At 29.4% G+C, this 20,287-nt stretch overlaps 2 protein-coding genes across 2 annotated transcripts; one reads left to right on the forward strand and one right to left on the reverse strand.

Annotated features, from left to right (window-relative positions):
* Positions 1-3,924: 3,924 nt before the first annotated feature.
* Positions 3,925-7,042, reverse strand: LOC123297381 (GTP-binding protein Rit1). The gene is made up of 4 exons (XM_044879021.1): positions 6,762-7,042; positions 6,641-6,697; positions 6,456-6,529; positions 3,925-5,383 (listed from the first exon to the last, which is right to left on the reverse strand). Exons 1-4 carry the CDS (start codon positions 6,958-6,960, stop codon positions 4,922-4,924), a joined length of 792 nt encoding a protein of 263 aa, XP_044734956.1. The 5' UTR covers positions 6,961-7,042; the 3' UTR covers positions 3,925-4,921.
* A 2,628-nt stretch (positions 7,043-9,670) lies between these two features.
* On the forward strand, positions 9,671-11,897 carry LOC123297383. The gene is made up of 4 exons (XM_044879024.1): positions 9,671-9,833; positions 11,088-11,322; positions 11,547-11,654; positions 11,720-11,897. The coding sequence occupies exons 1-4, from the start codon at positions 9,705-9,707 to the stop codon at positions 11,860-11,862; spliced, it is 615 nt and encodes a 204-aa protein (XP_044734959.1). The 5' UTR covers positions 9,671-9,704; the 3' UTR covers positions 11,863-11,897.
* The last annotated feature ends 8,390 nt before the right edge of the window (positions 11,898-20,287 follow it).

Here is a 20,287-nt window from a genome sequence, read left to right on the forward strand (position 1 = left end):
TATCTACCATTCTGCTGTCCTTTACGGAAGCCTGAATGGTTCATGATCAATTTATGAGAAAGTGGCGGTACACTAGCTTATTTTTTAAATGTGTACCACCCACAAGTATAAAACCAACTTTCAAAAAGTGCACTTGTGACTTGTGGTTATGGAAACAAACCTTTTTGAAAATGTCAGTCGGTGATAACTATTATTTAATTAGCCATTACCGGAACCAAAGAATTGCCGAAATTGTCTGGAATTATTAATAATTGTATATCCGGATTTAATGATAATATGATAATGTTTATAATTTGTATTATGTAGTTAAAAAATGTGTTTATGTATTTAAAAAATATAATGCTTTAGCCTTTTTCCTAAGAAAATTAAAAAAAGATCCGCTAGATGGCAGGAAATCAAAATAAAGGAAATCAAAATATTCTTATCTCCCTAGTTCTGCCATCTAGCGAATCTTTTTTTAATCTTCTTACGGAAAAGGCTAATTAAAGCATTACTTTTTTAAATAATACTAAAAAAAATTTTTAACTAACTACATAATAAAAATCATAAACATTATCATGTTATCATTAAATCCGGATATACAATTATTAATAATTCCAGACAGTTTCGGCAATTCTTTGGCTTCGGTAATGGCTAATTAAAGAATAGTTATCGCCGACTGACATTTTCAAAAAGGTTTGTCTCCATAACCACAAGTTATGTTTTTGTTCTGGTTTCAGTTACTTATTTATTAAATTAAAAAAATTTAATTGAATATTAATTCATGTTATTTTAGAATATTGTTTTTATTATTTATTGTTAAAATAAAAGAAACAAAAAATTAATTATCCATTTAAAAAACATGATTGTATCTGTATCTACACACAACTAATACGAAAATTAAAAAAATTAAAACACAGGTACAACTAGTGACTAGTAAAAATTGGTATCGGCATATATTGGTATTGGTATATATTTAATTTTAGAAAATTATTTTTATATCTTATTTTAGTATTGCTGATAAAAAAGCACTGAAAAACCTTGGCTTACTGTTGCATTCTTCACTTGGTACATTTTATGAAATTATAGAAAACGTAAAAACAAAATAGATTAATATTTAACCCGAAAAAATTTGTCGAGGCTCCGTTAAAACAATTTTACACGAAATATTATATATTTATGAAGTGCAACTATTCGATTTTTCTCAATTTATTTAATTATACTTTCTTTCTTTTTTTTGTTTAATCCTGATATTTTTATTGCTGATTCTATAGGAAAGTTCATTTTTAGTAATTTATTAATTAATATTTATATATACATACAGAGCGTTCTGCTATTGATTGCAGAAGAAGCTCATAACGACGAAGGAAAAATTTATTTTCCACTTTTGGATCTGAAATTAATATATCTTTATCGAATCACAGTTCAATAAAATTTTGAATGAAACCAATAAAACACTACTTAAAAGAGAGGGTGTGTTTTATCATAGTGGAAGGTGTCTCTAAACGCAAAATTATTACAAAAAAACTCTATTTGGCTACTTATGTTATCATAAAAACTAACCCATTAAAACCTACACTGCTTTTCTTTGTAAATTAAGTGTTGTACGCAACTTATCGTGCGATATCACATACCGTAAGCATTAATTTAGCAAAACGGACCAGTCTGTTTTGATTTATGCTCAGATACATATACTTCGAGACAAACCAAAGTATATATGTTGTGTGTTGACGTTGTAAAGTGAGACAATGTTTAAGATTTTGTGTTCTGTATTACACAATTTATTTCCCCTATCCCGGACCTATCATAATATATACTTTGATACCTCCCACATCTAGTTGTATTGATGAATCATATTTTTGTTTTCTTTATAAATAATAAAAACAAAAATTTTTTTTAGTATTCACTACCCAATGCAATCAATTTACAATCAATTATTGTTTTATGATAGTCTCTCTATATTCTAAATTGACACCTACTAATTTGATGAATTTGATAGGTCTGTGAATTCATAAATCATTCTATTTTCCCATAGTCACATCTTCCGCATCAGGCCTCAAATGGAAATTTGGTATAGAGCTTTTCCATTCGTCTTGACAAGCTTAATTTAGTGGTACAATTTTCTGCTATCAATAACAGAACATCCTATAAATATATTTATCATCTTTTGTTATTTTCTACGCTACACGCTCGTTAAGTAGACTTTAAATACAACTATATGTAATTTGGGTACTATTTTTTTACCTTACTAAGACAAGTAAGGATTTAAAAATGTTGTACGTACAAGTATACGTTTTTTATTAATGATTAATAACAAAATGGAATTATTAATTTCAAAAAAAAAATTCCTAATGCACAGAAGAAGCTTTAAGAGTTTGTTTGGTAAGCACTGTTGCGCAAAAAGATAACGCGTTTGGTTGTGAGCTAAACCATCACAAAAATGCAACGGATACGATCTGCATTATCGGAATTCGAAACGGTAATTTAAGTTTATGGTGGTCCGTAGTTGCCGTACAAATTTTACTGGACTTTAAATATACTTTTGATGAATTATTCTTTCATTTATATGTGAATTTGTGGCAAAAAAAAACTAATGCAAGTTTAACCTTAGTTTCTATAGTAATTAGAACTCAAGTCACGATATTCCAGATCATTTACCTTAGAAATTAGACAAATATTTGTTAAGAAATTGCCTGAAATCGTTCCAGGTACTCCTTGGATGGGGTTTTGTACGATATCCCAGAATTTATGCATCCAATCATCAAATAAACTCAATTTTTGTATTTATGAGTCAAATTTGCAAATTATTCTGTTAATTCCAAAATTTTGAAAACCCTTAAAAAAGTGGTAGAGCAATAGGATGGGTAAAATAGCATGAGATCTAAAACATAAGATCTGCCATCATTGCCACTGACTACTAGTTGCTAGTAGTATCTATTTAATTATTTTTTAAAGATTTCGATTTATAGTTCAAGTAATTTAGTGCCCAAATTACATACACCTTTTAAATACTATACATCTATTAATTATAGATAATTTTGTAAAATATAATATATAATTTATAATATATAAAACATTTAATTAAAAATTAACATTTTTTAAATATATATAAAACTCACACAGGATTACAAAAAACGGTAAACAAATAAAGCGCCATTTACTTAATTATAAATATTTATATTAATTATATTACTTGCAATTTAAGAAGTTTGTATCGACCTACAGTCTTATTTGGAAACGATTGTGTTAGGTTTGTAAAATTTTCATTTTTTTTAAATGAAATTTGGTTTTTAGGTAAGTTATCAGAATGATGATTGTTTCAAATAAAATAAAATAATTAATAATTAAAACTGATGCAATGTAAAGGCTGTTGTTGTTTTTACAAGTTACAAAATTTTAATCGAAATTATGCTCATAAAAGTAGTATTAATCGCCATGATATTGAATTCATTGGAAAACTAATTTAAATTCATTTATATTTAAATACGATATTGTATTTTCGTTCTTTTAATCCAGCAGCTAGGAGTCTATACCGGCAATTTCATGGCAAATATTGAATTTTAAGTGATCTGGCACCGCCATATCGACAGATTTTTACTTTTGATGCCGAAAAATTAATTGCTAAGCACCTCTAGAAAATTATCTCCAAATATGAGCTCTTAATATAAATAGGAAGGTCCTTCTCATTAAAGTTTTCCATTTTTATCTCAGTTTCAAATGAAAAAATTCAAATATTGCAATTACTTTCAAAATATCGTGCGTTCAACTTTCGCCGCCTTTTAGATCAAACATAATTTAATTATCAAATCTCTTGCTCCATTTCAAAACAATCTTAAATATTTTTTACTGATAACTAACCTATTTTTCTCTACAACTATTTTATTGTTTTATTAAATACTGATTGATGACAGTTTTATTTATTTCAGTAGTCTTGAAAATTGGGCTCAAAAATATTCATATAACTGTTAGAAAGCGTCATCAAATTGATTTTGAATTATTTACTACATATTAAGGAGGTTACGTCTAAGTCACTGTGAATGGAAATTAAGTTTTTCTAAGACTTTCTGATTTTTAATTCTCAAGATTCAAAAGGTTTTTTCTATCTTTTTTTTCTTTGGGTACTCTACATATGTAAAAATGATCGATGTTGACCTCGATGACTACCTCAGCAAGGACATAGTAAAATCAAGTTCATTTTTTAAAGAACAGAGTTTCCAATTTAACAACGGGCGAATATCTCTCATGAAAGTGAATATTTAAAACCAAATTTTTCTCACCATGCCTAGAGCCTTTCTGAAATAATTATCTTAGGCATTTTTCTGTAGAGTATACAATAAATTTTCTCGCTTTATATTTCGAAATTTCGATACGAATTGATGATTTATTATTCGATTCGTATCTCTCAGAATTTTTAATTCACTAGATCTTTTTGTTTTGTGGTCTATTTATCATCATGACATTATAATTAACCTTTCGCTTTGTAGAAAAATAATGCATAAATTATTATCGTTATTGAGAAAACAAGTGTCTTGCTGCAATACTACTTTCTGAGAGGTTCAAACTTTTTTCCCCGGTAATTTCTCCGACTTTCTTAACGTTAATTTATGCTAAACTTATTAACTTGAAATGTGTCGTTGACAACTGAGGAAGTTATGCTCATTTCAATTTGTTTTAAAGAGAAAAATTGTAAAATTAACAAAGAATTTTAAACCTTGCTAGTCAAACTTTAGGAACCGTTGCTGACTAGAACAATGAGTTGACACTTTCAATACTGATGACCTTTTTCGTAACAAATATTATAATCTTTGGCTTAACATTTGATTTCTATTAAAAAATAAAAATAAATTTTAGTGAATAATTTTGAATCAATGGGATAAAACGAACTCGTATTTCGCTGACAGGAAAGCAAACTAAAAATAATTTCGGTATTAACAAAATACATTCACGGTGAATATTGATGGTGCCGTTTACGTTTAAATACTAACGTAAAAATACTACGTAATCGCCACCAACGGCTATGTTTACCGCTCGGATGATGTTTACCATCAACACAATTGGCACCATTAGTGTTCATTTTTTGACGTTCCTTTAAACGTATCTCACGTACTAACGTATGAAATGCTTCATCAACATAATGGCGTAATGCGGCTGATGTCTCATAGAATGGACATCCAAATTGTCTCGCTAATGCTTTACCCTCTTCCAATGAAACTTTACGTTGCGGTTGTAAATCAAATTTATTACCAACTAAAACTAATGGTATATCTTCACCAGCACGTACACGTGCTATTAACTTCCTATATTCCAATGCCTCTTGAAAACTATGACGATCTGTTACTGAATAACATATTAAAAACCCTTCGCCACATCGCATATATTGGTCCCGCATTGCAGTAAATTCGACCTGTAATATAAATTACAAACGCTATAATATTTGTATAATTGGCAATAAATTGACAAAACTAGAACATTGTTTTCGGAGTATACTTCAATGGTAATAGACCTAGCTAGAACGAAAAAGTCTAGTCTATAGAAAGAACAAATCTAGCCTATTTTGGCAATTTTTATTTACACTTAATTGAAAAATAATGAGTCTAGCAAATTTTGAGGACACGCAAGAAAATTGAGACTCTTATCTGAATAAAACTTTAATTGACAGCTTCTTTAATGAAAATGGTAGTTTGATGATTGAAAAAATTTAAGTGTCAACTCTCATCAGGGTTTCATATTCATGAAAATCGTGTTTTCGAAAAACCCGTTTTTGTCTTCCGTATAACCGGTTTTTCGAAAAAAATTTTAAATCAATTTCCTAAACTCCGAGTTTTTCCAAAATATGTTTACTTAAAAGCTACTATTTTTCTCCGAATTATTTAATTTTATTTAAATTTTAAACTCTTTGCATATTCAAGAAAATTAAAATACAATTTATAAATAGTTTGAAATATGAATATTATAAATAATTTGCAAAGTGACTTAAATTTAAAAGAAAGATACTTTTGACTATGAACTATGACTAAAAATGAATTAAAAATAATATCCATCCAAACGACAACTTAAAATAGTTTAAATACTTAAAAATATCCATAATTGATCCCGTCATTAGGGATGAAGTTGGCTGGCGCCATTAACCTACCTATGGAAGAAACTTATATTAATTTTTAGTTGATATCATTTGAGAAATTCAATCAAAATTATCGGTTACATATTTTCTTAGTAACATTTCGTCAAATTAAAAAAAAGAAGGGTAGTTTACCAAAAATAAAAATAGTGATTCCAAATTTTTGGCTACCCTGTACATTTTTAAGAAGTTTTAAATATACCTACATACTTTTCATAATAAGCAAAACTTCTTATAAAGAATGATTTTTTTTCTTAAAATACAAAATAAGAAAATTTACAAGTATATACCTCTATCCGGGGACACACTGTATATATTTTCTTTTTCGTTCAAAATTTAACATAATAAAATTACTCACCTGACCAGCAGTGTCTAGAATATCTAAAAGAGCAGGTTCTCCATCAATAACCGCTTGTTGTTGGTAAGAATCCTCTGAAGAATAAAAATGAATATTTTGAAAATTAGTTACGTGGAAATCATTTAATGAAAAATAAACATACTGAAACATTTAACATTTCAAATTTAAAAAGAAATAATACTTACCAATTGTTGGATCATGATAATCTAAAAAACTGTGACTCACAAACTGCAATGTAACAGCTGTAAATTACAAAAACACCAATAATACGAAAATTTAAATTTTGCTTTGTGATTTCAAAATTACCCGATTTGCCAACACCTCCGTCACCGAGCACAACAATTTTATAAACACGTAATCCACCACGTGTTGTTTGACTTGTAGTTACGGTACCAGGTTTATCTACCTCAAATTCTGTACTAATTCCAGATTCTTGTCTTGAAAATTTACCTTTTTTCTTGTTTGGTACAGTAGCTGTACCGGAGCATGTTGCTTCTCCGGCCATTATACCAACACAAGGTAATACACGACGAAACTTACACAAAATATTTACAAAGTAATATTTTCATCAAAATATTTACATTCAAATTGAAATTAATTAATATATTTTTATGTTGTCTTATCAATTGATCAACACCATACCACTCCTCTGTTTCATTTTGACATTTGACAACAAATAACAGCTTGTATGCCATCTGTAAGAGACTTTTTGAAGTTGAATGTTGAATTGTTGAATAATTACACAGGTCTGCGACTAAAAAACTGCATAGGATTTTTTTACATTTTCTTATAGATTTTGACCTCCCAAAAACAGGAAAAATATTCAAAATAATCTATCACATAGGTTTTTATAGATATTAGTAACAACATAAACTAGTCTTAAAGTAGTATTATTGCACAATGAAAATAAATTAGCTTCGCTTCCAATGGGGTATTCTGTGCATATGGAAGAAAACTAATTGTAATAATTTGGCCATTATTCTGGAAAGAATCAAATATCAGGACCATTAATGGATGGCTTGTGGGGACTTTTGGGTCAGAAAGCAGCTGACGATGCTATTGGGTCAGCAGGCAGGCTATACTATATACCCTTGCTTCTTATGCTTATGGGATAGTAGTACCAGAAAACAGTATTGGACTAAAAGTGATTGGCCACCCCGAGAAACTTCAAAACCTGGAGAGAAAAATGTTATCAATACTACTTTGGTGCCGCCAGAAAAAGTTTTGAAAAAAAAAAATTTTTATTTTTGTACATATTTAAATTGTCTCATTCTCATATTTAAATTGCCCATGTGAAAACTCTTGCTAATTAGCTACGTTCGTGAAGATATTTATAAACTGTAACATTTCTGATAATTATTGAAAACAAAAACAATGAATCAAAAATTTTTCTAAAATTAATTAATCGTGCTTTATCGCACTCAAATAAATAAGTCAAGTAAATTAGTAAGAGTACTGTTAATTTTATACGTGCAAAAATTGATCAACAATTATAGGTATACACTATATACCTATGATAATCAATTTTACTAATAGGGTAAAGAAAGTATGATTCGGTAGGTGTTACATAATGCAGGGAGGTAGAAATAGCTCAAGTCAGTTATTGAGCTGATTTGCCGCTAGTCATATCTTAACAGCTACAAAAATGAGCAATTTTTTAGTTCCAGATAGTTATAGCATCATACATAAAATTTCGCATTTTACATTAAGAACAATCTCTATTTACGGAAGAGAAAGCTTTTTATACGGAAGAGAAATCTCGCAGTAGATGACAGTACTTCTATATTATTTGACCGGGAAACACTCAGAGTGACTAGAATATATAGTAATTATAGTCAGACTTGTGGTTGAAATTCAAAAGAGGCGAGAATTGTAAAGCAATTTTTACACTAAATTTTCGTTTTTAAGCAATTTGATATTTGCGAACTGCAAGTTGCTCCTCAAAGAGGATATCTTAAAAAGAGCCAATTTTAGATGGAAGGAGGAACGTACTTGTGGTACTAGAAGACAGATATGGTCTGAGTACAATCGCAGGCGTTCCGAAGATCTTATATCACTTCCAAGGGCCTCTGTTCGCAAAGTTGTTGCGGCTATTACAGGACACTGGTTGGGCGGCAGGCATGCTGAACGTCTGGGCCTGGCAGTGTATCACGACTACTGCAGGAGCTGTCACAGTGGTGAGGAGGAGTAGACAATGTCTCATCTTCTCTGTCACTGCCCAGCTCTTGTCATGAGGAGATGGACTTACTTGAGCCAGCCTCTCTTTGACGACCTCTCCGACCTGGAGTCCGTCGACGTCAAAGCTCTTCTGCTGTTCTTAAACAGCTCCAAATGGTTCATGGAGTAGTGCTCGGGGATGGGTCAACCCTTTTTCACAACGGACCCTATGGTTTAAGTGTGTCCCACCCCAGGACAGCCACTCTAACCTAACCTAACCTAACCTAAGCAATTTGATCAATTTGAACACTGGAGAAATTCTATATAGCAAGTATGTTAGTACCTTCCTAACAATGTATTCTTGGAATTTTTGATGAATAAATCCGCCTACGTTCTTATTGAAGAACGATAAAGATCTTGAAACTAAAGGGCAAAAAAGAAGGCCTTTATTAATAGATTTTTGTCTACGGGCGCAAAATTTTTTAATCTGCCTCTGCTTACACTGTGGCCAGCCTTTCGATACCGGTACTTTTTCGTCGTTATTTCAAGAGCATAATTCAAAATCAATATTTTTATATTCATATATCGAAACATCTAATATCGATATTTTAACATATCGATGTATCGTTGTTTTTTCTATTCAAATGAACAGACTGACTGCATTGTGCCATTTCATTATTTCTGTTAAAATCGTTCGTCCTATAAAACCACTATGGAAAAGAATGTCTTAGAATGTTGTGTATTGATTTGACTAGTGTTTGATCTCTAAATTTACGCAAAATAAATCAGACACCGTACTCCGGCTTATTTTATTATGAACATAGTCGAGTTGCTTAAAGTTTGTAAAGGATATTTTGCATTTAGACTGTGATTAATTTGACCTAACTTTAAATCAAAGTAAAGTTTTACACATAATTTGCTTTCCCCAGTATTCATAAGTATTATTTTTAGATTTAGATTAGCTTAAATAAACATAATATTTATCGGTTTGACTTATGGTCGTATAAATAAGACATCACGTCTCATTTTCTTACTTAAAAAGTCTTTTTTAAGTAAAGTGTGAACTTTATATGAAGAACAAATAAATATATAATGAATTATTTATTGAGTACATTTCTATTTTTATCAATTACCTTTATTCCTTTAACATACGCCGTAGTTTTTAATGGCAAATGTAATTATGATAGTTTAAATTATTTAAAAAATGTAACCATCGATAATGTAAGTAATTTAAAACAATTTTTTAAAAATATTTATAGTAAATTCTAATTCGATTTTAAAAATCTAAACAAATTTTTAAATTCTGAATCGAGCAATTTCTCAAAGTAAAGTTATTGGTTTTTAATTCATTAAAAGGATTTTCGATACTCGGACTCACAGCATCTAGCAAGTTATATATTTTTATACATTTACACATGTATTGATATTCGCTGATTTTTTAGGATGTTGATGTTTATACTTTAAATAACAATACAGATATGAAATTATGAAAAGAAAATGATGCAAATATGCAATTCAAGTATATGCAATTCATGCATTTCTTGCTAAAAATATAAGCAAATTTGATCATTTTTAGACATTTTTATACTACATTTAACACATTTTTGTAAAACAAATTGCCTATATTAAAAACTTTTTGGTTGATAGAACTCCTCTGTGAATATAAATTCAGGTTTTTAGTAGCATTTTTTGGTTTTATTATTTTCTTTTCATAATTTCATTATTGTATGTAGTTTAAGATTTTTTAGATTAGTATCATTCTATTCTCAAATAATGTGACTATACGCCAGCAAAATCATACAAAAAAAAAAAACTAAAATCGCAAAACGCGATGTACTTAAAGCTACTTTTTTAGTATCTTATTTGGACCCCTTAGTGGAGTGTAAAACTTTGTTTTGCAAGCAAAAAACATGTTGCGCTGCCTGCGTTATCTTTGAAAAACTACACAATTTACGGATTTTGCAGTTCAATTCAAAAACTATGAGCTTTTGACATCAGTTTGAAAGTATATTAAATTTGAAACAATTGAAGCCAACCCACAGCTCCGTATGTCAAATAGTTTTTGAGATATGATGTTTGAAAAATTTAAATGGTTTTCAGAAATGTTAAAATTTTGAATTTTGCATATGGTAAACTATTAGAGATAGAAAGATAAACAACTTTTGTTTGAAACAATTTGTCGTAATCATCATTGTTTTCTCATGAGGGAGCAAAATTTTGTTGTCTATTTTCTCTAAAAATATGAAAGATAGAGAAATGAAAATTTATAGCTTCAACTAGTGAGCCTTATGAAAACTTTTTGACATAAACGAAAAAAAAGTTTTCTAAAAAATACTTTGATCAGATGGATGGCGTCTGGAAGGAGATGTAACTACGTTTTGCAAGCAGCTTTACATCGCGTTTTGCGATTTTATTGTAAAATTTAACTGGCATACTAGAAAAAACATCGAATTTTCAAAAATAATGTTTTTACAGCTTTTAGTGTATGATGGTAATAAAACAATTTCACAATATTATGTAATTGCCACCTATGGTTCTGGATACCAGGATAAAATGTGTGTAACAGAACAGTTGGTGAAAATCAACTCCACATATATACAAGGTGCTCGTCAATATTTGATACGTGGTGATAAAACATTACAAACACAACGTGCACTACATACTATTGAAAAGACTAAAAAACCTGGATTTTTTACAATTAGACGACAAGGTAAATAATATTAGGATGGTATCTACAGAAGGTTGAAAAAGTGGAAGGAGGGACAAAAATCATCTTAATTGATAATGTAGAATATTCTTTATACATCCAGAACTTAACGCACCAAGTTTTTTCGAAATACAACCTGGACTTTTCGCAATTTTCCAGATTGCGTTTTTCTACTTTAATTTACTGGTTTTTTTTTTTAAAAATTTAAAGTTTCCATTTTTTTTTAGAATATGAAGGACACCCTTACTACACTTATGATGCCTTTATATTATCCAAGGATAAGCACATCTTGTTATTCTATTTATGTCGAGATTTATCGAATGGAAAACGAGATGGTATGTAAAATAAATCATAATAACTTTATAATAGAACTTTAATTTCAAAAATCTTTACTTTTTAGTGACTGTATTTGCATTTTCATCAACTCAAAGTGGTATAACAAATGTGGATTATGAAGAGCTACAACAAAAACTGAAACGAAGTAATATCAATATGAATTTTATTCAATTTGTTGAAAATGGTGTCACCGTATGTCAAATATAATTATTTCTATTATACCATGTTGGAAAATTATGTGTAAATATTATTTTTTGGTAAATAAACTTTAAGTTGATTTCAAACTTACAGAAAATATTCCCTAGATTCGATACAATAAGATACCACTAAGTGAATTATTTGAAAACTTTGGTATACTTTAATGTTTTATGCAAAGGCACATTAATTGTTTCTTTGATTTCCAAGTATATTCTTCTTAAATCTAATGATAGTGAACCTTATTAGGGGAGTCTACCGTAATAAGGAAAAATAAGAAGTAATTATTTTTAAATCTCATTTTCAATTAGCGTTATAATTTTGAAAATATTTTATACCAATAGAAGCAGTAAATACCTACCATACACTTTTGTGAGGTAATTACGGGATATGTTTTTTTTAAATTGTATAATTGACTCCCGGAATATCGAGTAGGGTTTTTGCTTATGAATGTAATTCCGGGAGGATCACATTGTAAAAGGAGAAAATGTAAATTTGACTTCTATTTCCAACCCCTGAACTAAGAAAAGGGTATTAAAGTTTAACCGCTATGTGTGTGTGTCTTTCTGTCTGTCTGTGGCATCGTAGCGACTAAACGGATGAACCGATTTTGATTTTTTTTTGTGTTTGAAAGGTAATTTAATGGGGAGTGTTCTTAGCTATATTTCAAGTGCGAGTATAAGGTTCTGTACCTGGAACAACTAAAAAATATACCATGATCCTCAAAGTCGGTTCAGTTTGGAGCACGGTCTGAGGAAAAAGGTAATTAAATCTTAAATATGATTCAAGTGCGAACCTAAAAATGGGTTTGCCAGATACCATTTTTTTTGTTCATCCTGTCGCTGTACCTTTTTTGTTTTTAGAAAATTTTTACAATAATAAATTAAAATTTTTGATATCTGCTTGTGATTCGCATCATACGAAAGCGTTCTGAAGTGGTAATTCTTAATTAAAAAAAAAAAGTTTAATTTTTTATACTGATATATTAATTTGTGAGAAAAATCACACTAAAATCAGTATAATAAGTACAGAACGGGGCGAAAACTCGTTTTTTAAACTGCTTTGTATCGAAAACAGTTCACTTGTCAACTAGGCAGAAAATATTTTCGTATATTCTATTGAGGCCATTTGAAAATCCACGGGAAAATCATTTGTTCAAAATTTTCAGCACTCGTGCGCTGCTCCGTACTGCTACTATAATCAATTATCAAAAATTAGGAGATCGTTATGGATAATGAGAATGAATTATTTTGGCGGGAATTATAAATGATGTAAATAAATAAGCAGTGATGTCATTAAGAATCATATGTATGTTTATTTATTATTAGTGATGATTCAAACTTGTTATGACTTGTTTTTAGTTTTTTCAATAGATTCAAGCTGTCTGACAATAATTATTCATTTAAATTTTAAAGTTTACTCTTAATAATAATTGAAGCGGGTGGTGTTACATAGAGCAATGACTAATTAATAGAATTTGAATTTTGAATACGTTATTCCTCGATATTCCAAACTTAAACAAAATATTCATAGAACCACAACATTTTAACATGTAATCAGTAGCGGATTAGGTCATATAGCAAGAGTATCTTATGGAAAATGGAACTGGCTATGCATGAATCTAGCGTAAAAAATTTTTCGATGAGGGTTAAAAAATAGTGGTGGAATATTCGTTGACTAAAAACAGAAAAGGAGGAAAGTAAACAATGCAAACAAGTTTTTTCTAAGGGCCCACCATAAACGATAAAGTGTCGACGGTAAATCCACGACGAAAAAAATACGACTCCTGGGCTGGCTTTATTCGATAATGCATTAATATATTTTTTAAAATCATCTGTAAAGCTATAAAAATAGTCTCATCTTAATGTTATTCTTATTAGTATCACATAACTCCTACACGTTCCCACATCTACAAAAATTTACCAATAGGGTATTATCGTTAGTCAAAAATGAAATTTGAAAAAAGTTAAAATTTATGTAAATAAAAATATACTTAAATATTCTGATTTCGAGTCATAAAAGCACATTTTTCTTTTAAAATATTAAAATTAAAAATCGTAATTTTTAAACTGTGTATCACGTGACCTAAAACGCGGGTAAGCCCTGCTGTGATGACATAGCGGTATGAATCATAGACCATCAGTTAGTTCAGTGTAGACAGCTGGGTATAATATATCCACAGATAATAAGTATTTCTATTTATTATAATCAGATGTCTATGAAAACAGGGTTTCACGGCAATAGTTGCAGTACTCAGATACAAACTATGGCGACGAAATTTCAGAAAATCTTATTTCTTTGTTCATTCGAAATTACTTATTTTTAATAACGTTAATTTAATTCACTCGAAATATGACAGAGATCCTTAGACTTAACACTTTAAAAGAGAGAGGAAGGGGTAGTTAAGAAGTTTTTCGTTTACAGAGCTTGATACGTTCGGGATATTTATTTACAAGTTTAAAGATGTGTATTTATCTATTCTCCCAATGTTCAAACTCTTAAGAGAGGTCAATATTGGCATTCGTTTAGGAAGAACTTGGCTCTGAAAGAATTATCGTTTCGACAAAACAAATAGAATGTGTGAAATCTCAATGAATCAAGTCATTCAATTTTGTAGCAAATAGATATGTTGAATGCACTGACCTGAGATCTAATTACATACCTTTAAGATTCTTGCACAAACTGCAACGACAATTTTCAAACTGTTTGTATAAACTTCCAGATTTGTAAAAATTTTAATTGACAACTCTTAGTAAAGATAAATAATTTTTTTAATTTCCCGCCAATTTTTTTTCATTTTCATGCCTACACATGGGATAAGTAAGGTCAATGTGACATCATTTTATGAATAACAAATCACGATTATAGTAAACAAGTTGAAACGAGTAGTCGAGTACTCACAATAACAAGCGTAATAATAAAACTAGTCGGTGAGAGGTATGCAAAATTTGAGGAGAACAATATACCCTATATATTTAGTCTTTGTGTTTTGGGGCTGTTTTGCCTTTTAGCAAAATGTGGGATTTGCGTTTCAAAGCAAGTTGAATTCAAAAATGCACTATATTTCTATCCGGCCACCGCCGTACGAAATTTAATTCTAGAATTTTTTTTTGTCGAAAAAAAAAGAAAGGCTTAAGACTTAAAAGGGTGAATTAGAATCGAAAACTACTTGTTACAAAACTTTAATATTTATGAAAAGTATAATGTTCCTCTTTCTTTGTCCTCTTTCTGATCCAAATTTTATATTAGAACGAGTAAATTAGCAATTTATTATTGGTTAATTTTCGTTAAATTCTGAAACGAACAGTTTCTCAACGAAAAGTTGTGGTTTTTTAAAAGGATTTTCAGTGCCTGTACTCTCCCAGCATCTGGCAAACTACTTATATGTGTATTGATTTTCGCTGATTTTTTTGGATTTTAATGTTTATATTTTAAATACCGAATACAAAAGTGAATTTATGGAAAGAAAATGATACAAATATGTAGCCAGGGCCGGATTTAAACTTCTGCCGCCCTTGGGCACTGAAAAAAATGTCGCCCCTAATATTTGTTTTTGTTCTTAGAGTTATACATTTTGCATTCAGCTTGACTCATAATTATATTATAATAATTTTTTTTACAGGCAAACACGCCTAACTTTGAATTGCGAATTGGTCGATTAAATCTTCACAATCTAAACGTTGAGGTACCTACGTCCGAGCCGATGCATAGAATAGCTAAGCTATTGGTCTATTTGCAAAAATAACTCAAAAACATTATTAATTTTTCAAAAAAAAAAAACCAAATTTAAATTTTATGATTAAAGCAAATTAAAAAATCAAATATTACCATTTCAAATCTTCTTGGAAATGAAATAATTTAATTATTTCGATTTGACAAATATTGTATGAGTCGAATTTCTTGAATTATCTATTAAATGATGTATGATTAATTAAAAGAATAATAATTTCTATTGAGAAATTTTGATGACAACAAAAATTTTTTTTTCAACTTTTCAAATTTTGCCGCCCTAGAAAATTTGCCGCCCTGGGCACTAGCCCCGACTGCCCCTAGTGTAAATCCACCGCTGTATGTAGCTCAAATATTATTGCAACTTGCTATTAGTTTCTATCAATTTGAGAAAATGTACTATTGTTAGTTTACTTTTGACATATTTATGAAAAAATTGCCTATATTTAAAAACTATTTGAATTGAGAAAATTCCCTGCATATTCAAAATATGGTCTTTTTGAAGGTTTAACTGGCCTTTATGTGGTTAAAATAATGCTTGAACAATATTACAAGGGGTCAAAATTTCATATCAATCCAAATCTTGAATTACCTGGAATTAGTTAGCCACAGTTTTACATCTCTGGAAGATGGTAAAAGTGAATAAAGGCACATCTTTACCAGGCACCATACGCTGGTATTTACTTCAAAAATCTGCCTGAATAGTCTTGGAGAAAATTACATGATCGAATTTTGTAAACTCAATACCTGTTTCACACTAACACGAAATGATGATATTTTTAAACATTAATCAGTTCAACCTCCATAAATTTTATGATTTTTGTAATATCTTCAACTGCATGTAATATCTTCAACTAAAGTTATTGAGTGACTATTTTACCTCAAAAAGCTGTTAGGCTAGATTAATTTATATTGGGTCATAGGACAATTTCATGTTTTATAATTATGTAAAACTGAAAAGTTTTATAAGCAAAATTTACAAAAACGGAAAACTTCGGTTTTTTCGAGGGTGATTTGATTTGATTCTAATCCAGCATTTATTCAGCATACAATATGAAGATACACAGATCTGCAAAAATTATTTTTTTTGCTGCTGAATGGAATATTACTAAAACTTGTTTAAAACAGCCAACAGTCGGAAATTAGATTAATTGAAGGGTACTGGCTCATAAGAAGGCTTCGAGTTTTCCTTAAAATTTTAAGATGACCTTTTTTGTCTTTAAATCATTTTCTTTATCTTCTTGATGCTCCCACGAATACATTTTATCTTTCCATTTTCTGTTTCTCGCATAGATTTTTACAAACTATAAATCAGGTATCGTTAATTTGTGGGGATATGGATCAACTGACAAATTCCAAGTCTTCGAGATTCCATTTTGAGTTAGCATCTCCTCTTTTATCTTCCTTCTGCATCTATTCTTTTATCCTGTGAAGTTTTTTAGTTGCACATCTGTGAATTATTATTTATTAATGTTGTATACGGAAGTCGTTTGATTATTTATTTTATTTTTCTTCTTTGTATTTCATAAATACCTAAATTACTAATAAAATAATATTTACTTGTTGTAACAAGTTTAAATGACGGTTAATTTTTCGCGCTACAAACAATATTTTTTTGCTGTGATTTAAAAATTAAGATTATCTCCTTAAATTGCTGAAATGCTTGTTAAATGAATCATGTGGTTTTAATACCGTAACAGATATATCGATTTAAACACGTCATCGGTTAGTTATCGAGTATCCTAAGTTTATTACAGTGCACAATATTGAATATACCTGTGTCTATTATAGTAAGGGGTGGTTTAGTATAGTTCTTTCCTTGCATCTTGACTCTTGTCTCTCAGCGTTGCTATAAAATTAATCTCCCATAATATTTAATTCATTTTAGAAGAAATAAAAAAATTCGTCGCCGAGCTCACAAAAAGTTCTTATAAATGTGTACCTTGAGTTTTTAGTTCACAGATTTTTGAGGTAAGCAAGGTCAAAGTTAAAAAAACAGAAGAAGTAAAATAATATAAATTATGTGTCTGGCGAAAAAAAAAAATTTTCATGTGAATAAATTTCTAAAAAATTTATTTCATTTCGCTTAAATTTTTTTCTAAATCATTTCAATTTGGAGCCAAGTCTACTGTTTCTTTATGAATCAATATTCATTAAAACGTCCATAGCTTGTAGATAATGTAGATAATAGGTAGATAGATGAATCACCATGAAATAAGTTAGACACTTACCTTTAAGTAAATTATGACATGAACTGCCCTTAAAATTATATTTTTTACATAATATATCCCAGCATGCAATATTATAATGTCGCTGGGTTAATCTTAATTATCCCAAAATTATAAAAACCTACATTTAGTTTCTTTGAAGTTTTGAGACAACAATTGATGATTCATCTTAATATCATAAAAAAACTTAATTTGACCATATTTTGAAAATTATAAAAATGTTAGGTGAAGTATTAACAAAGACTGCAACCGGTAATCTGATATTGCTGGTGATAGGAAATACGAATGTAAAATTTAGCGCCATACTTCACGTTGCCAAATAGGATGCCACTCGCTATTAGGATGGCGGATTAAGGACGCAATTAAAGTGACAAAATGAAAATTCGGTTGTTTGAATGGGCTAGTGCATATCTAACTGAGATCGATCGACTTTTTTATCAAATCAAACTGAATTTTTTTTCGTAGATTGATTGTATACCTACCTCTAAAAGAATAACATAATTTACGACGTGAAACCGGCCAAGTCGTTCAAAGGTTACATGACTACATCATGCAGACCCACCAACGTTTATTATATTAAAATAATTATTGTTAAAAATTAGGTATTAATCCAACAGCATCGGAAAAAATTGTATAATAAAAATTATCAACTTTATGTTAAAAATTAATTTACGATTTTCTATATTCATGCATAGTACCAAGTACAATTAACATTTAGTTTGTCTGGGAGTAAGCAATTAGGATGAATATACACATGCTATACTCAGTTATAGGCAAAACTAGTAAGGCTGTAATATACATTCTGAGATGGTGACAATAGTTAGATTGTTTAGTTCAAGAATAGCTCTCACGGTATGTTTTTGGGGTGGTGAAATCGATATTTTAAGGTTATCAAGCCAATTTCTGATCTAGTTTTGTGTTATTTACAATTCCATGTCAAAATGGAATATTTCTCCCCTCCGAGAGGAAATCAACGAACCTGACCATTTTGACCCTCGTTGCATTTCAGGAAACGATATCGCATGCAACATGATGTCGATTACAACTGATTTGATGTAATCTAAATTGTAAATATTTTTCTTATGGTCTAGTTTTAGAAAAGCCTTGTATTATTAATGATACACCTTTGTCTAATCACTTAACAAACATGTGTATACTCAGCCTTATATACTTTAAAACTACTTTTAATAAAACTTAACTTAGTAAATTTCACACCTACTATTCAGAAATAATTATTATAACTATTCTAATTTTTAAATTATCTATTTTAAATATCCAATTTCTTTATAATTAGTTACTCAAACACATTTTATGTACAGACAGAGCTATCATATTAGATATATGAGGTCAAAATACTGTATCCTTAAAGATGGAGAAATAGTAGACGTAATTTATAGACGATCATTAATTGTACGGATTATCCACGTAGTAAGCGTAACAAATTAGTAAGTGAAACGGGTCACACGCGTTGGAGGACACCCGATATCCATAACCCAGCGAATTAAACTCTAGGCACAGTAAGCAGGTGCCTAGGATCCGTATCGGATAAGGGCCTCGTCAAAAGAGAAAAACAAATTCGTAGGAGGAGGCGTCTCAAGAGGGCGACAAATCGATTTATCAAGAGTACAATTTCACAACATAGCCCTTGTTGTGAAACGTATTTCCAAGGTTGTTGGAACGTATTCCCAAGGCGATTAAAAGAACTTATTACAAGCTTTATTCGCTACAGAATTATTCTTCGAAATGAGTTAGATAAAAACAATATTGGTCCGTAACAAAAATAATACACTCTGTAACAAGTTCTTAATTAATAATCATAATTATGGTGAAGCCGTAAATCTGTATAAAATTTTATGTCTATAAAGTTACCTATAAAAAGGTTCCAATTAAAATCGGTAGATAGTCTTCCTTAGTAGATTGTCCAATAGCTTATTGTGCGGAAGGACACACCTTGTATATTTTTGATCATGGTGAATTCCTTATCTCTAAAAATGTAGGAATTGTAAGGAAAGGGATAAATGTCAAAGAAAGAAACAATAAGCTTATATTTTGACTATTTTATTTTAATTAAAAACTAATTTAATTTACAGCAAAAAAAAAGAAATAACAATTTAAAATTAGGAATAATATTAATAATTACATTTTATTAACCTAAAGACCAACTACGAGATCCGAGACTAGAATAGAAGAAGTATGATTTTAATATTAATTTTTTAATACAATTATATATTAATTAGTTAAACAATTTAATTAATATTATTAAGTTAAAAATTAAAATATAATTTTAGATATTTGGTAAATTATGTTTTAGTCTATACAACATATATTTTAACTCAAATTACATGGTCATAAAAACATTACTAAACGGCGCCAAATTTGAATATAATAATTGCATACATTAATTTTTGAAATAAGTAAATTGGTATATAGAATAGGGAATATTCATCTATTTTTTTATTTTTTTAATTCATTGTTTACAC

This window comes from Chrysoperla carnea, chromosome 4 (assembly GCF_905475395.1).
Source record: "Chrysoperla carnea chromosome 4, inChrCarn1.1, whole genome shotgun sequence".
Taxonomy (NCBI): domain Eukaryota; kingdom Metazoa; phylum Arthropoda; class Insecta; order Neuroptera; family Chrysopidae; genus Chrysoperla; species Chrysoperla carnea.